Source organism: Varanus komodoensis, unplaced genomic scaffold (genome assembly GCF_004798865.1).
Source record: "Varanus komodoensis strain SLA01 unplaced genomic scaffold, ASM479886v1 scaffold11, whole genome shotgun sequence".
Taxonomy (NCBI): domain Eukaryota; kingdom Metazoa; phylum Chordata; class Lepidosauria; order Squamata; family Varanidae; genus Varanus; species Varanus komodoensis.
The window spans coordinates 9,700,300-9,712,943 of NW_025335317.1; the positions used below are offsets into that span (position 1 = coordinate 9,700,300).

Genomic DNA, 12,644 nt, shown 5'->3' on the forward strand with positions numbered 1-12,644 from the left:
GTGTATGTTACTGAGTGTCCTGAACTTGGAAAAAAACCTGTTTTGCCTTAGCTGTTCACCAAAATATGTTTCTACCACATGTATCTGAATTTGCTTTGTGCCAATTATGGTTTATATTGGTCTTGGGTTTGTCTGTAATGTTATAGATTTCTTTATGTGTAAATTGCTTCAAGACTGCTTTCTGCAGTGGAAGCAATAAAAATAAATCACCCCACCACAATAATAATAAAAAACAGAAATAATATCCCTTCCCCTGAATTTCAATTCATATGTCCAGATGCAGGTCAGTGGCCCCTGACGGCTGGTGGGTGTCTACTTTTGGGGATTGGCCATGGGGAAGTCACCTGAACGTGACACTCCAAGTAGAACCAGATGACTGGGGGCCACTATTCTGACTTCCTACAGTGCCCGAAAGTCAGGGGCAAAGAGCCCCAGGGCAAAAATCAGTGGTAAGCTTTGTCAAGGCAGTAAGGCTGGAAATCTTCTGAAAGATGACCAATGCTGAGACCAGCTCCAAGCATTCATAATTTTCATGCCAAAGGCAGTCTCACCCCTTCAAGAACTGGAGTGTTCATGGAGAAAACCTAAATCAATATAAGCCATAAGCAGGGCAAAGCAAATACAAGCTGGCTAGCAACATATATATAAGGGCATTTCACTGGAAACCAAGCCCGTGATTATCCTCACTAATGTATAGATGTGAAAGCTGGACAGTGAAGAAAGCTAGCAGGAAGAAAACAGATGGATTCAAAACTTGATGGAGAAGACCTTTGTGAATACCCTGGACTGATTGAAAGATGAAAAAATCAAATCAAGCCAGAACTTGCCCTGGAAGTAAAAATGACGAAATTGGGGCTGTTGTACATCAGGATGACCTAAGACTCACTAGAGAAGAAAATAATAGCTGAAAGCAGAAGAAGCAAACACCAGGAATGAAATAAATCAATTCCATAAAGGAAGCCACAGCCTTGAGTTTACAAGAACCGAACAGGACATCAAGGACAGGACATCTTGGCGAGGGCTCATTCATAGGATTGCCAAAGGTTGCTGATGATGTGATGGCACATGATAGCAACATGTGTGAGACCTAAACAAGTACTATGCTGCATACTAGAACCTACCACTTGGTAAGGAAAGCAGACAGCTCTCATTTGCCAAGGTGAGTCATGGACTGGCCTCATCTCATCGAATGACAAATGACTTATAATGACATGCATTAAGAGGCTTGCCTTTGCTTTTAATCTTTTCCCTGTACATGATGTATAATTTCGTAAACTCCACAGAACAAGCACGGTTCAACTATGTTCACATGAACTGATACATTCTCATGTCAAGTTCCAATATATGTGACCCTTGTACAATTTGTTTAACATCTGAAACCCTGCTACAGGTACCAGAACTGTTAAAGGCTTAATGGATAGGAATGAGGAGCTTGAGATGTTTTAGTAGCACTGATATTTGGGAATGCTCCCTGGATCCACCAATGAATTTACTCAATGTTGTACTATCCTACAGCATACGCACAGCGGAAAAACGTGAAATGACACACTCATTCATTTCTAAAACATTTGCTTAAATAAAAGTTAAAAAATGAAATAGAGTAACCACTTTTATACAACTCTGAACAAGAAAGATTACCAGCTACTTAGGATGTGGCCTTGTTTTATCTTCAGCCTCCCATTCCAAGAAACTATGCAAAGAAAACTCTACTGGGAAAAATGCTTATGTTCCAACAGGATGATGTAATTCCAAGGGTTAAGGAACACGCTAATGTACACATCTGTATGTATTCAAAGTAATATAAAACACAAACTGTTCTGCAGCTAAAACGACTCTATCAAAGTAATAGACTTGTTTGTTCATGTTAGCACCATTTTGCGACAATGCATGGGTTAATTAACCAAGAATGAACCTTGGTTTAACTTGGAGTCATTTAACCTATGAGCAACCCCAAATGCCCTGTTCAAGTGTCACAAAAGGAATCTACAAACACAACATTTGTTGGTGTTTCTGGAAATGGGTTCAGCAAAGCCATGCAGTTTGTGCATTCATTAACACATGAATTCCTGTTAACACAATGGTTAAGTCTGAACACACACAAATCCCGCCCACAGAATTGGATTTGCTAATTTGATTCTTATCCTTGAAAGGCACTATCTGAAAAAAATGATGCTTTATAAAGCTTATTATAATGCAAAATTTGTTTAGGAAGGATAGGAAACCAGTATAATATGATACTCCAGATCAAATACCACCCACTCATTCATAGCAATAACAGGCTTGGTGGCTTGCAGCACTTGGACACAGTGAATAATTCCAATGTTTCATAGTGAAACAAAATAATTTTTCATCTCCTTAATACCTGTATCAAGATAATAAATGTCTCTAAACATTGTCAATACTTCAATACCACTGTGAGGGAACATTAGCAACCAGGTTTTACTAAATGATGCATAAATCTTCACATAGGCAGACCCACCTGGAAAACCAGCCCAAATGCATATTAAGTGATGCTAAATTTGAAGAGTGCATAGCCCCCAAAACAAGCAAAGGCAAACTAGGAAAGGCAAATGAGTAACTAGAGAAATGCAGTTTTTAGGTAAAAGGAATCAAGAACATAGTTACCCACAGCTTTTTGCTTGTTTTGGTCATTATGGATTATCCCAATTAACCAAGTTCCAAGTTAAAATTTACCCTTTTTTGATTTTGCACCAATCTTCAGCTTAGAAGGCCAGGCGATCTGGGTGTTAGTTTCTTCCATGATCTGTTAAAAACACAAAAATAATCAGTTTAAATACATTTTAGTCATTGTATTTTTAATCCACTTAGCAACATTCATTAGGCACATTCAAGTATAGAAGATAAAATACAATAGCCTGAAGTGCCTGAACCTGCCTAATCTTGAAAGCTAAGCAGGGTCAGGTCTGGTTAGAATCAGGATGGGAGACTTGAGTCCTGCTTTAAGCAGTGGGTTGGGCCTGATGGCCTTCTAGCCTCTTCCAACTGTATGATTATGTGATCTCTAACCCAGTACAAAAAAAGCACAGAAGCGTGTGCACATGTGTTATTTATGTATGCACCCTCCAATAAAATCCAAAAGAAAAGAAAGCTCTCCTTGGAGGAGACATTCTGTAAACAGGGCACTACTGTTTTCGAGCTCACAGAAGCAAGGTTGAGGGTTCTAGAATGGCTGCAAGTTGCCAAGAAATGCCCAAGACAATCAGATGTTTAAAGACAGGCCTGAAGAAACTCCAGTGGGAATGAAGCACGACATAAAGCAAGCTAGATTCCTAGCACTGCATTTCGTTTTAAACTTTCTTAAATTAACTACAGAATTGATATAAATTCAAGTTGCATTTTAATCTACTTCTTCTTCCATATCAACATAACTGTCTCTATATTTCCAAGTGTCTTCTCTATTTGCTCTCAAATGTTTCTTGGAAGAAATTACAAAAATCGTGTTTAAAATTCCCTTTCAGAGCATGTTATATGCACCCTTGGCTCTTCCTCAAAAGAACCTTATCAGACACAATTCCCTAAAACTATGAATATGTAGCTTTCAGAAGAGTTGCAATATGGTGTCCAAACATGGCTAAATAAATAAGTCATAGCAGATGAGTTCAGATTATGTGTTGCAACACTATTGGGAGCTGAATAAGGGCAGACACACGTACCTAGCACATGGATTAATTAATCCATGGTGAGCCCAGGGTGATGTATATACCAGCCCACTGCAAAATTTTGATAGTAGTTAATGTGAAGGAGCGGATGACAAAATTGTTACATTTAGATCTTAAGATTCTTATGTACATCTCTTTGAAGGGGCTTCCAGAAAGATAGTCAGGCTGGATCTGTTGTGGCAAAACCAGCCCTTTAAGTTGAAGACAAGCAAAGTTATTATGGCACAAGCTTTCATGGACAATGGTTTGATGCATCTCATGCCTGGAGTGCTGCTATGAATTTCAGATTACACATGATACTGGGAGGCAGGAATCTCATTGCAAACAGAAGCAGAAAGTCCAGACACTGAGAATCACATTATTAACATGCCCTTGTCCCAAAGGTACCCATGTTGCCCCTAAGAAAATATCCATAATTTATATCATTGTAATCGTTTCATTAAGCCAACCAAAAGATCACCAAAAATGGGCAAGCTCTTGCGATTCCCTGATCTCCTCGTGGGAAACAGGCAGGAGAAAATGTTATAGCTCCAAAATGGAGGATCCAACATTTTTCGCTTTCTGGTTCCCAGCAGCTCCAGGTACCACTTTTCAACTATCACCTGACCTGTGGAACTTATAACACTGATGCTAGTACCAGTGGCCATTCACCAAGCAGTTGCTGTTAAGACAAAGATTCTAGAATGAAATAAACCACGTAGCATCTTTAGAACTTAATGACAACCAATCTGTTTTAAAAATGATGGGAATCATAACTACTTCTTCTGTTTACAGCACAATCCACAAGTGGCAGAGTGCGGAGTGACATGAGAACCTGGACTGCTGAAGGGCTAAAGAACCCGGCAGTTAATCCATGGCTTGCTCTTAGGGTAAGTGCTGGGTTGTTTGGCCCCTAAACAAGCCAGTGCCTGGGTTGTAAGCCATAATGCAAAACTTACAAAAGAGCTGATCATGAAATATTTATTTGTTTTATTTCTACACCGCCCAACAACCAAAGCTCTATTGCATACTAAGATTGGTTGCCATTACATAAAAAACAGATACAAATTGGCAGATGAAAAACTTTACCCTGATTCAAGCCTCTGGCAAAAGTACTGACCATCTTGATGGCTTTTATGGTTATGGCTTTAAGAATTATTTTATAGCTTAAAAATTAAAACGCCTCCTCCATCATGCTGAAGAGATTGTTTATATCGACAGTTATGAAGACAACCCTTCAATTTGCTTTAGCTTCTAATAAACCAGATGATAGCACCAATCACAAAAGTAAGCAAGTGATGAGCCCTTTTAGTCAAATTTGGGTAAGGAGGTTATGTAAACTTCAGCACCATGCCTTGAATGTACAAAAGACGAGATCTTGGAGTTCAGCAGTTAGCAACCATGGGGATTCCACATTCATTTCTAAAGAATATTAATTCAGGATTAGCTACATCACATCTGTATCCACTGAAATGGCCTAAAACCACCATTTTCAATTTAAAAAATCAAGTAGTGTAAGGAATTGTGCATTATTTGGATTTGGCAACACACAAATAGGTTAAGCCATTATCTTTTCTCAACTTTTGCCAAGTGCAAATTGAGTATTGCACTGAATGTGTTACTGAAAACATGGAATACAAGTCAGCATGGTTTTGTGTTCACATGGCTATTTCCCCATCATCCACCCATGTTTATAACTCTGTACAATTTAAAATAAATGTCCATGTTAGATGCTCAACACATCAGTATTACCTTTCATGCACCAAGAGCCTACCAGAGTGATTCAACAAACTTTGTAGACGATGACATTTCCGAAAGAGTCAACATATTCAACAACAAACTCATCCTCCCAACTCTGGGAGTTGCAAGTTTAAGCCAGATACTTGTATTGTTTATACCCCTCCCCACTGACCAAAATGCATGATAAACCTGCACACTATATTACAATACAGGTGTGCACTTATTTTGGAACAAGTGCACAGGGATACAAATGTCACAGAAGGCTCTCATTTGCATATACCTAGCAGACTGCCTTCCCTTTTACACACCCAGCTGATATTTCGTACTATCAAAGGAGGCCTTGCTGGCCATTCTGAAATTAATAGAATGTCTCCAAGTAATGCTTTGGCAGCAGGCCTTCCTACAAGTGGCACCCACACTTTGGAAGGAGAACCTTCCCTGTGTAGTTTGGAGACAGAAGCTGCAGCATGTGTCGGAGAACTTGTGAAAGTGCACTTGCTCACTCGTGCTTCGGCTGGCTTTCAATCACACTGCTCCATTTTTAATGCTCATATATTTCTCTGCAGTGTGAGAAACTGTAATATTGTATTTAAATCATATTTCAAATATGATTTTAATATCTGCATCAAATTGCTTGGTGATTTTATTATATTTCAAATATCACAAGTAAAGATCTCTGGAATAGAGATTACATGCTTGATTGACAAGGCCAGCAATTTCCATCTTCCCAGATGCATAATTCAAGGGAATTGTGGGTAAAGGTATGGGGCTACCATTTTGCTCCATCATGACCAGGAACATCACAGAATCCAGGTTGTCATGGGTAAACACAGGCTCATAGAATAGTCGAGTTGGGTCCAGCCCCCTGCTGTTGCAGGGCACCAATTTACACCATTGCACAGATGGTGTAAATTGGTTGTTCTGCGATCATCCTACACCATCCCACATAGTTGTCACCAGGAGCAATGCCCCCAAATCTCTCATCTGATGTCCCCAGTACCATAGAGGGCAACAAAATAAAATAGTTTTAGTGTATTTTATATACATCCAAGCTTTCCTTCATGGAGCCCAAGACAGCATGTATGTATGACCTTCCTCCTCTCCATTTTATCTTCACAATCCAGTGAGATAGATTAGGAAAAAAAGTCAATGACTGCTCCCATGGAGCATCATAACCATGTGGAGTCTAGGATTCATGTTTCCTGAGTCTCAGTCCAACACTCTAACTTACAGGTGGGCAACACAGCACCTGTAGGGGTCAGAAAGCCTTTGTTTGGCGCCTCAAGGTGTCCTGCAACATTATTTTTGCTTTATCTAAAGAATATTTCTTACTACTTGCTGGTTTTGCTTCAAAGCAAAGCATGGGCTTCTTGTTGCTCACATCTTTCCCCATTAACACCCCTGGATTGCATTTATTTATTTGTAACATTTCTATGTTTGGGCTCAGAGACATGCTCAGGAAATGACAACGACAGGTAGCTGTAAAACCACTGGTTTAAGATGCTCTGCGCCCATTTTGTGGTGGTGCCCAGGATACCCCAAAGGGCCCAAACGGTTGCTTAGCCTTCTGGAACCTTACACCATCAAATCCCCAAAGCCCAAAAATGTGGGCATCCGTGGCTTATGTTTCACCATCATCCTTTTTGTTGTGACTGCAGCTGTTGTTCTTGTTGTTTATATAACTTTCCATCTGCTAAATAGACATTAAGCTGAAGTACAAGTTAAAATAACAAAATGTTGCCACAGTCAAAATCCGAACATGAAAAGCAATATGAAGATTAAATGGAAAATATGCATCTCAAAGAAATGCAACCCCATCCTTTGGGGCAAGACAAGAGAAAGACCTTTCTTACTTGGTTAACAAATGGGCCTATATAGGTAACAACACCTCCAAAATTGCTCCTCTTGCAAATCACAGGATTACAGGAGACAGGACAACCGACGCTGAAGCCAGCCAGATCCTAAGCTATTTAGGGTTTTAAATGTTGACACCAACACTTGAAAGCAACTGGAAAACAAGGCAATTGTCACAGGACAGGTATAAAATGGTCCCAATCCCATGCTGTCTCTGGATCTTTGGGCGGGAGTGGTGCCAACTGCAACCCTTCCTGAATTGCTCTGACTTGGCAATGCTATACTTATGTCATGTTTACACTTACAGCTACTGACGTGATCTTCCAGAGGAAAAGCAAATCCTTCCAGAGCAGGCTGAATTCTTGACTCGGGTTTCCTACTGACTAATAACACCATCTGTTTTGTCTTGTCTGGGTTTAACCTCAGCTTCTTCACCCTCATCCAGCCCCTTACTGAATCTAGGAAATATTCAAGGGCTTTGACGGTTTCCTTCATGTTAGGTGAAAAAGCACAACAGAGCTGGCCATGTGTGCATGCAGATGGCACCTTCCCCGGAAGCTCAGATTTCATGTGAATATTAAACATGGGGGATACAACAGAGCCCTTAAGGAACATGGAGGTATACAGTAATCCCCCAGCCTCACCTCCTAAACTAGAACAGCACATCCAGCCCTACCAGGTGGTTCAAGGAGGGCATCATGGTCCACAGTATTGAAAAACTGCTGAGAGCTCCAGGAGAACTAATTTAGCTGTGCTCCCTTCATCCAACAAAGCAACTTTAGTCTTTTACTCTGCCCAAAAGCTCATCTGACCGGCAAGAAAATGTGACTTTAAATATAAGCTTTCAAAAAAGAGCTATTTATTTTAGAATGAAAGGAGGCAACAAAACTACACATATTCTTGTACACTATTAAAGCTGAACATGTTCCAGAATGGCTAAGAGCCTTGACACATCAAAACACAGAAACAGAAGGTTGGTTTTTTTTAAAAAGTCACGGCACAGTGAGAAATTGGCAGAACACAAAGGTTTCAGCTAACTTTCAGAAAGTTAGAAGGAATAGACATGAAACTTTATATACCATACCCAGGAGTTGAGTTAATAGTTACATTAGTAGTACAGTTTAAAGTATTACTGTATTTAGGTGAACCATTTGCTTGGCTGGTTATCAATGCACAATGCTCTTTAGTCAAAACAAGTGCTATTGAATATTTAATACATTCAGCTGGAATAGATCCCTGAACACAATCTTACCAAGCATGTGAAGCAGCAACTAGCATGTTACAAGGAAACTAAAAAAGCTAAATACTTGCCTCACAACTGTATTTGTGTGAATGATTCACTATTTTGTCCTTTCTGCCTTGCAGGCCACCTCAAATTTTCTACTGCCTCTCTGCATCCAGTCTGACTGATCTAGTAACCCCTACTGCAGAACTGTTACCTTCTCTCAGAGGCAGCTACCTGCCAGGGCTCTGCATGAAATCCTGCTTTTAACCTGCCACTCAGGAGATGCACTGAAGTATTCAAAGCAGAAGTAACTCCTATTAATGGCAGTTAATTCTAATGGTGATAAGTCGAAATAAACACCTTCAGCTGGGTGTGCCCTTCATATTTAAGCCAGGGTGAAGTGTGCCTCAGCTGTATGAATCTGGCAAAAAAAAAAATGAACCTAAGCAATCAGTCTTACTTACAAAACTAAGAACATATGAATGTGGTCACGATTAAGGAAACTTCAGGTGCATCCTTTGCCGATTTCTTACAGGATGAGCTTTGAAAGAAACATGCACACACCTAAATATTTCTAAGTTGTATGCTTATTTCTACTGCCTATATCAATAGAATTCCTTAAAGCCACTATTTTCAGAACAGGATACCATGTGGAAAAAGTGAAAAATGCCAGCCAGGGCCCAGTACATTTTGCTTTGTATGGGGTTTCAGCAGCCATGGGATAATAAATTGCAGCTGGAAGACTGTTTCAAAACAAGTGAAATTCTACAGTGACATGCATCTATTCCTGAGAATTTCCAAACCCAGATGTAAAATAAGAAATCCAATGGTATTAAATTGGAAAGTTAAATTGCCCAATTGCTGTGGTATTTCAGTCCACAGAACAGAGACGGAAGCACATGTGCATCTCAGCTTTCAAAATTTTAAAGCACTTGAAATGAAACAACCATCATGCCAGGGCCAGCTAAAAGCTCCCCTAGATATGCTCAAATGCACCACCTTCTTTGTGGCTGCTTCCATGTCGGCTGGGAGCCACGCAAGTATTTTCTACCCACGTGGTTCTTCTAGTATACCCAAAGAGGCAACTCTACCGAGGCCGGGCTTTGTCGGTATGGTGTGCTCATCTGTTCCATCAGAGCCTGTTATGTGGATTTCGAACCCAAAGGGGAGCAAGCCAAGTGCTTGGGGTACATGTAAACAACAGGTACAAACAAGTACCAGGATGACTGATGGATGCTCTGCATATGCAAGCCATCTCGGATGGATCTCCACACGTAAAGTCCCACAGATACACGACACTGTTGGAGCAGCCCTTGAGATTTTCGCACATTAGCTAGCTGTGCACTGAATGCTTCTGCCCACACACTTGTGCATCAGCCACTACACAAGCACAGAGCTTCTGCATCACTCCAAACACAAGCTTTTAATTACAAATCAGACCGATTCATTTGCAAGCAACCAGGCCCATGATCATTTTTAAAGCACTTCACTTCACTCTGAACCTTGGGAAGTTTCATAGAGTTTTAAGAAGGGCCAAGAACACTCTGCCCTGTATACGGAGCAGAGGTGCGAGGGAATCACAATTCTCCGCCAGCAGGCCCTTCTCGTACTACACAGTTCTCCTCTCCTCCAGCACTCTGCAGCTCGCTCACTCCTGTTCTGTATTTGATCCACACTACACTCCTGAATGTCTGGCAATACTGATCCGTAGGGTAAGGCTCCTGAAATGCGGCAAGAGGCTGAAAGTAGCAAGAAAGCAAAGAGATGCTTGCTATGTAGATAATAGCCATGCTGCCACGCTTTGCTGCCATCAACAGCCTAAATGTGACCACTGTCCATTTAGTCCATCAACAGACAGCAGGGCAAGAGAAGCAAGCAAGTACGAACAACTGCAAGTCTCCCATGCTTTATTTCAGCTTATGACCTTGTCAAGCAGCAATGCTATTGAGAGGCTCCCAACACAAAAACAAAACAACAGTGTTTAATTTAGTAATACCCGCACATACATCCACTATTGGAAATCCACTCCCGATTTCCCCTGCAGCTCCGCATCACAGCTGCTTTGCAGTAAGCACACTGCCCTATGGGTTTTGGGGAACCTATCCGTTGCTCCTGTACCACGACACTGAAAAGCAAGACTGAATTGGTTGGTATAGAAGAATGCATTTGTTGCATCAAATAAATGAGGAAAAAACTCTGGGAATAGCTTGGGAATGACTAAGAACGGCTCGATACCTGCATGACCAGTCCAAGCCAGTGGGACAGGTGACATCCAGCATTTGCAAAAGCACATGCAGTCTGTGCATCTGACGAATTAAGCCAGCCTTCCAAAATCCGGTGCTCTTTGCAGTCAAAGGCTGCAGTTGTCTGAAGTGCTCAAATTAAGTGCAAAAGCACTCTCAGACACTGAAGCGGTAAGATATCACAGTTCCACGTGCCTAGCCTTCCACAGTTCATTCCTGGGATTCGCGCTATTGTAGCGATTATTTTCTAGTGGGCATACTAGCAGGTGTTCTCACAGGAGGACTGCAGCCCACCGCAGAGCACTGATGGGTATACCTGTATGATACACAAATCTTCAATGTCTCGATGTCATATTCTCATTTTGCTTTGCAGATGTACAATGCTTAACCTTTCTCAAGTACCGCAGAAGCATGTGAAAAGCTCCTTATGAACCCATCTGTGAACATCAATCATTTTTATTTAGCCTCTTGCTCATTCTGCTTCCATTTCTTTTAATCCTGAGAGTGTCTTTTTCAGGCTCATAAGAAATACGATCAAATCTGAATGAAAGGTGCCCATTTATTTTTATTGCACAATAACCTAACAGATCCGTTCCTTTTCTATTTCTTCACAAGTCCCTTCACCAAACATGTGCCCCCTGTGAAAAAAAAGTTTCCAGTTTGGAAAAACTGTTGACTTAAGCGCCGGTTGTTTTTGCCTGAAGCCACAGTATCATTTTTCCTTCCCTAGCTTTCCACTTCTGTATAGTTTTCTCTCCACAAAATTGGCTCTCCTTCTTTCACAAGAGAAAAAGTTTAAAACAGACTGAACAAAACTGGACAAACAAAACATGAGTAAGCCATGAGCAAATACTTAAAGAATCGTTCTAAAAGGCATATAGGACGTTCTCATATGCTCTCTTCACACTATTACAAACGCTATCTGAGAAATACAAGCTTCTGCAAATTTATATCATCCTGTAAGCTGTGTGGGGTAGGACAAACTATGAACAATGCTTAAGAGCACAGGACTAGGACTCAGGTGATCCAGGTTGTAGACCCTACTCAGCCATGGGGCTCACCAGGTGACTTTGGGCCAATCGGGGACCCTCAGTCCAGCCTACCTCATAGGGTTGTTGTTTTGAGGGTAAGATTGAGAGCAGGAGGATGAAAATTATATAAGCCAACTTGAATTCCTTGAAAGGAAAAAAAAGGGGGGATATAAATATAATAAATAAATAAACATGCTTTAGAGTGGGTAAATTAAGAAACTAACATCCATATATAGCCATGATTTGGTGTAGGCACAGGGAAGCAGAAATGCGCACCTCACAAGATTAGGGTCAGCACAGGGTGGACATAATGGGTTAGAGCTAGGCAGCATAGTTGAACTTAATTCCCACTGAAATCACTTAAGCTTCAGTCATGACCAATTTGTTCCCAGTTCATTTCAATAGGACTAAGGTTTTGTGGGTTTAGGCTGAGTCCAATACGCTAGTTTAGGATGAACAGGGAGACCCGACTAACGACCTTGAGCATCTGCTGTTCCTGCCAAGTGCATCTACAAAGCCTGAAGGTCTGTTGCTTTTCCAAAATGTGGCTCTCAGGCCACACAAACTGTTGCATAGCTTCAACCAACATCATGAAGAACTAGCTTTCTAAACCTGATGATCTATTCAGGATACCTATACATTTTATTAGCGCATATATTTGTAGAGTAACTGAGCAACGTGGATGAACCATTCAGAGCATTCTGACAATTTAATATGGTATTTTAGGAAAGGAGATAGGTGAAAGTGAGACTTCTCAGAAGCTGGCAGTGACAGTAACAACTGCCTCTCTGTGTGGCATCTGCAAGTCCTTCCCCACAAATCAATGTGGGGGTTGCCCCCAAGCACTTACCATCACCAAAGTCAGGAGAGTCCCCAAAATTAAACAGGGCTG

The 12,644-nt window shown here is 41.0% G+C and overlaps 1 protein-coding gene across 4 annotated transcripts in view; it reads right to left on the reverse strand.

Moving 5' to 3' along the window:
- The window catches only part of BICC1 (BicC family RNA binding protein 1), an 87,365-nt gene that overhangs the window by 73,966 nt on the left and 755 nt on the right, over nt 1-12,644 (reverse strand). For all 4 annotated transcript variants that reach the window (XM_044420349.1, XM_044420351.1, XM_044420348.1 and 1 more), the window contains exon 2: nt 2,695-2,764. In XM_044420349.1, the coding sequence (XP_044276284.1) occupies nt 2,695-2,761 (67 nt within the window). In that variant the 5' untranslated portion in view covers nt 2,762-2,764. The remainder of the gene's footprint in view (nt 1-2,694; nt 2,765-12,644) is intronic.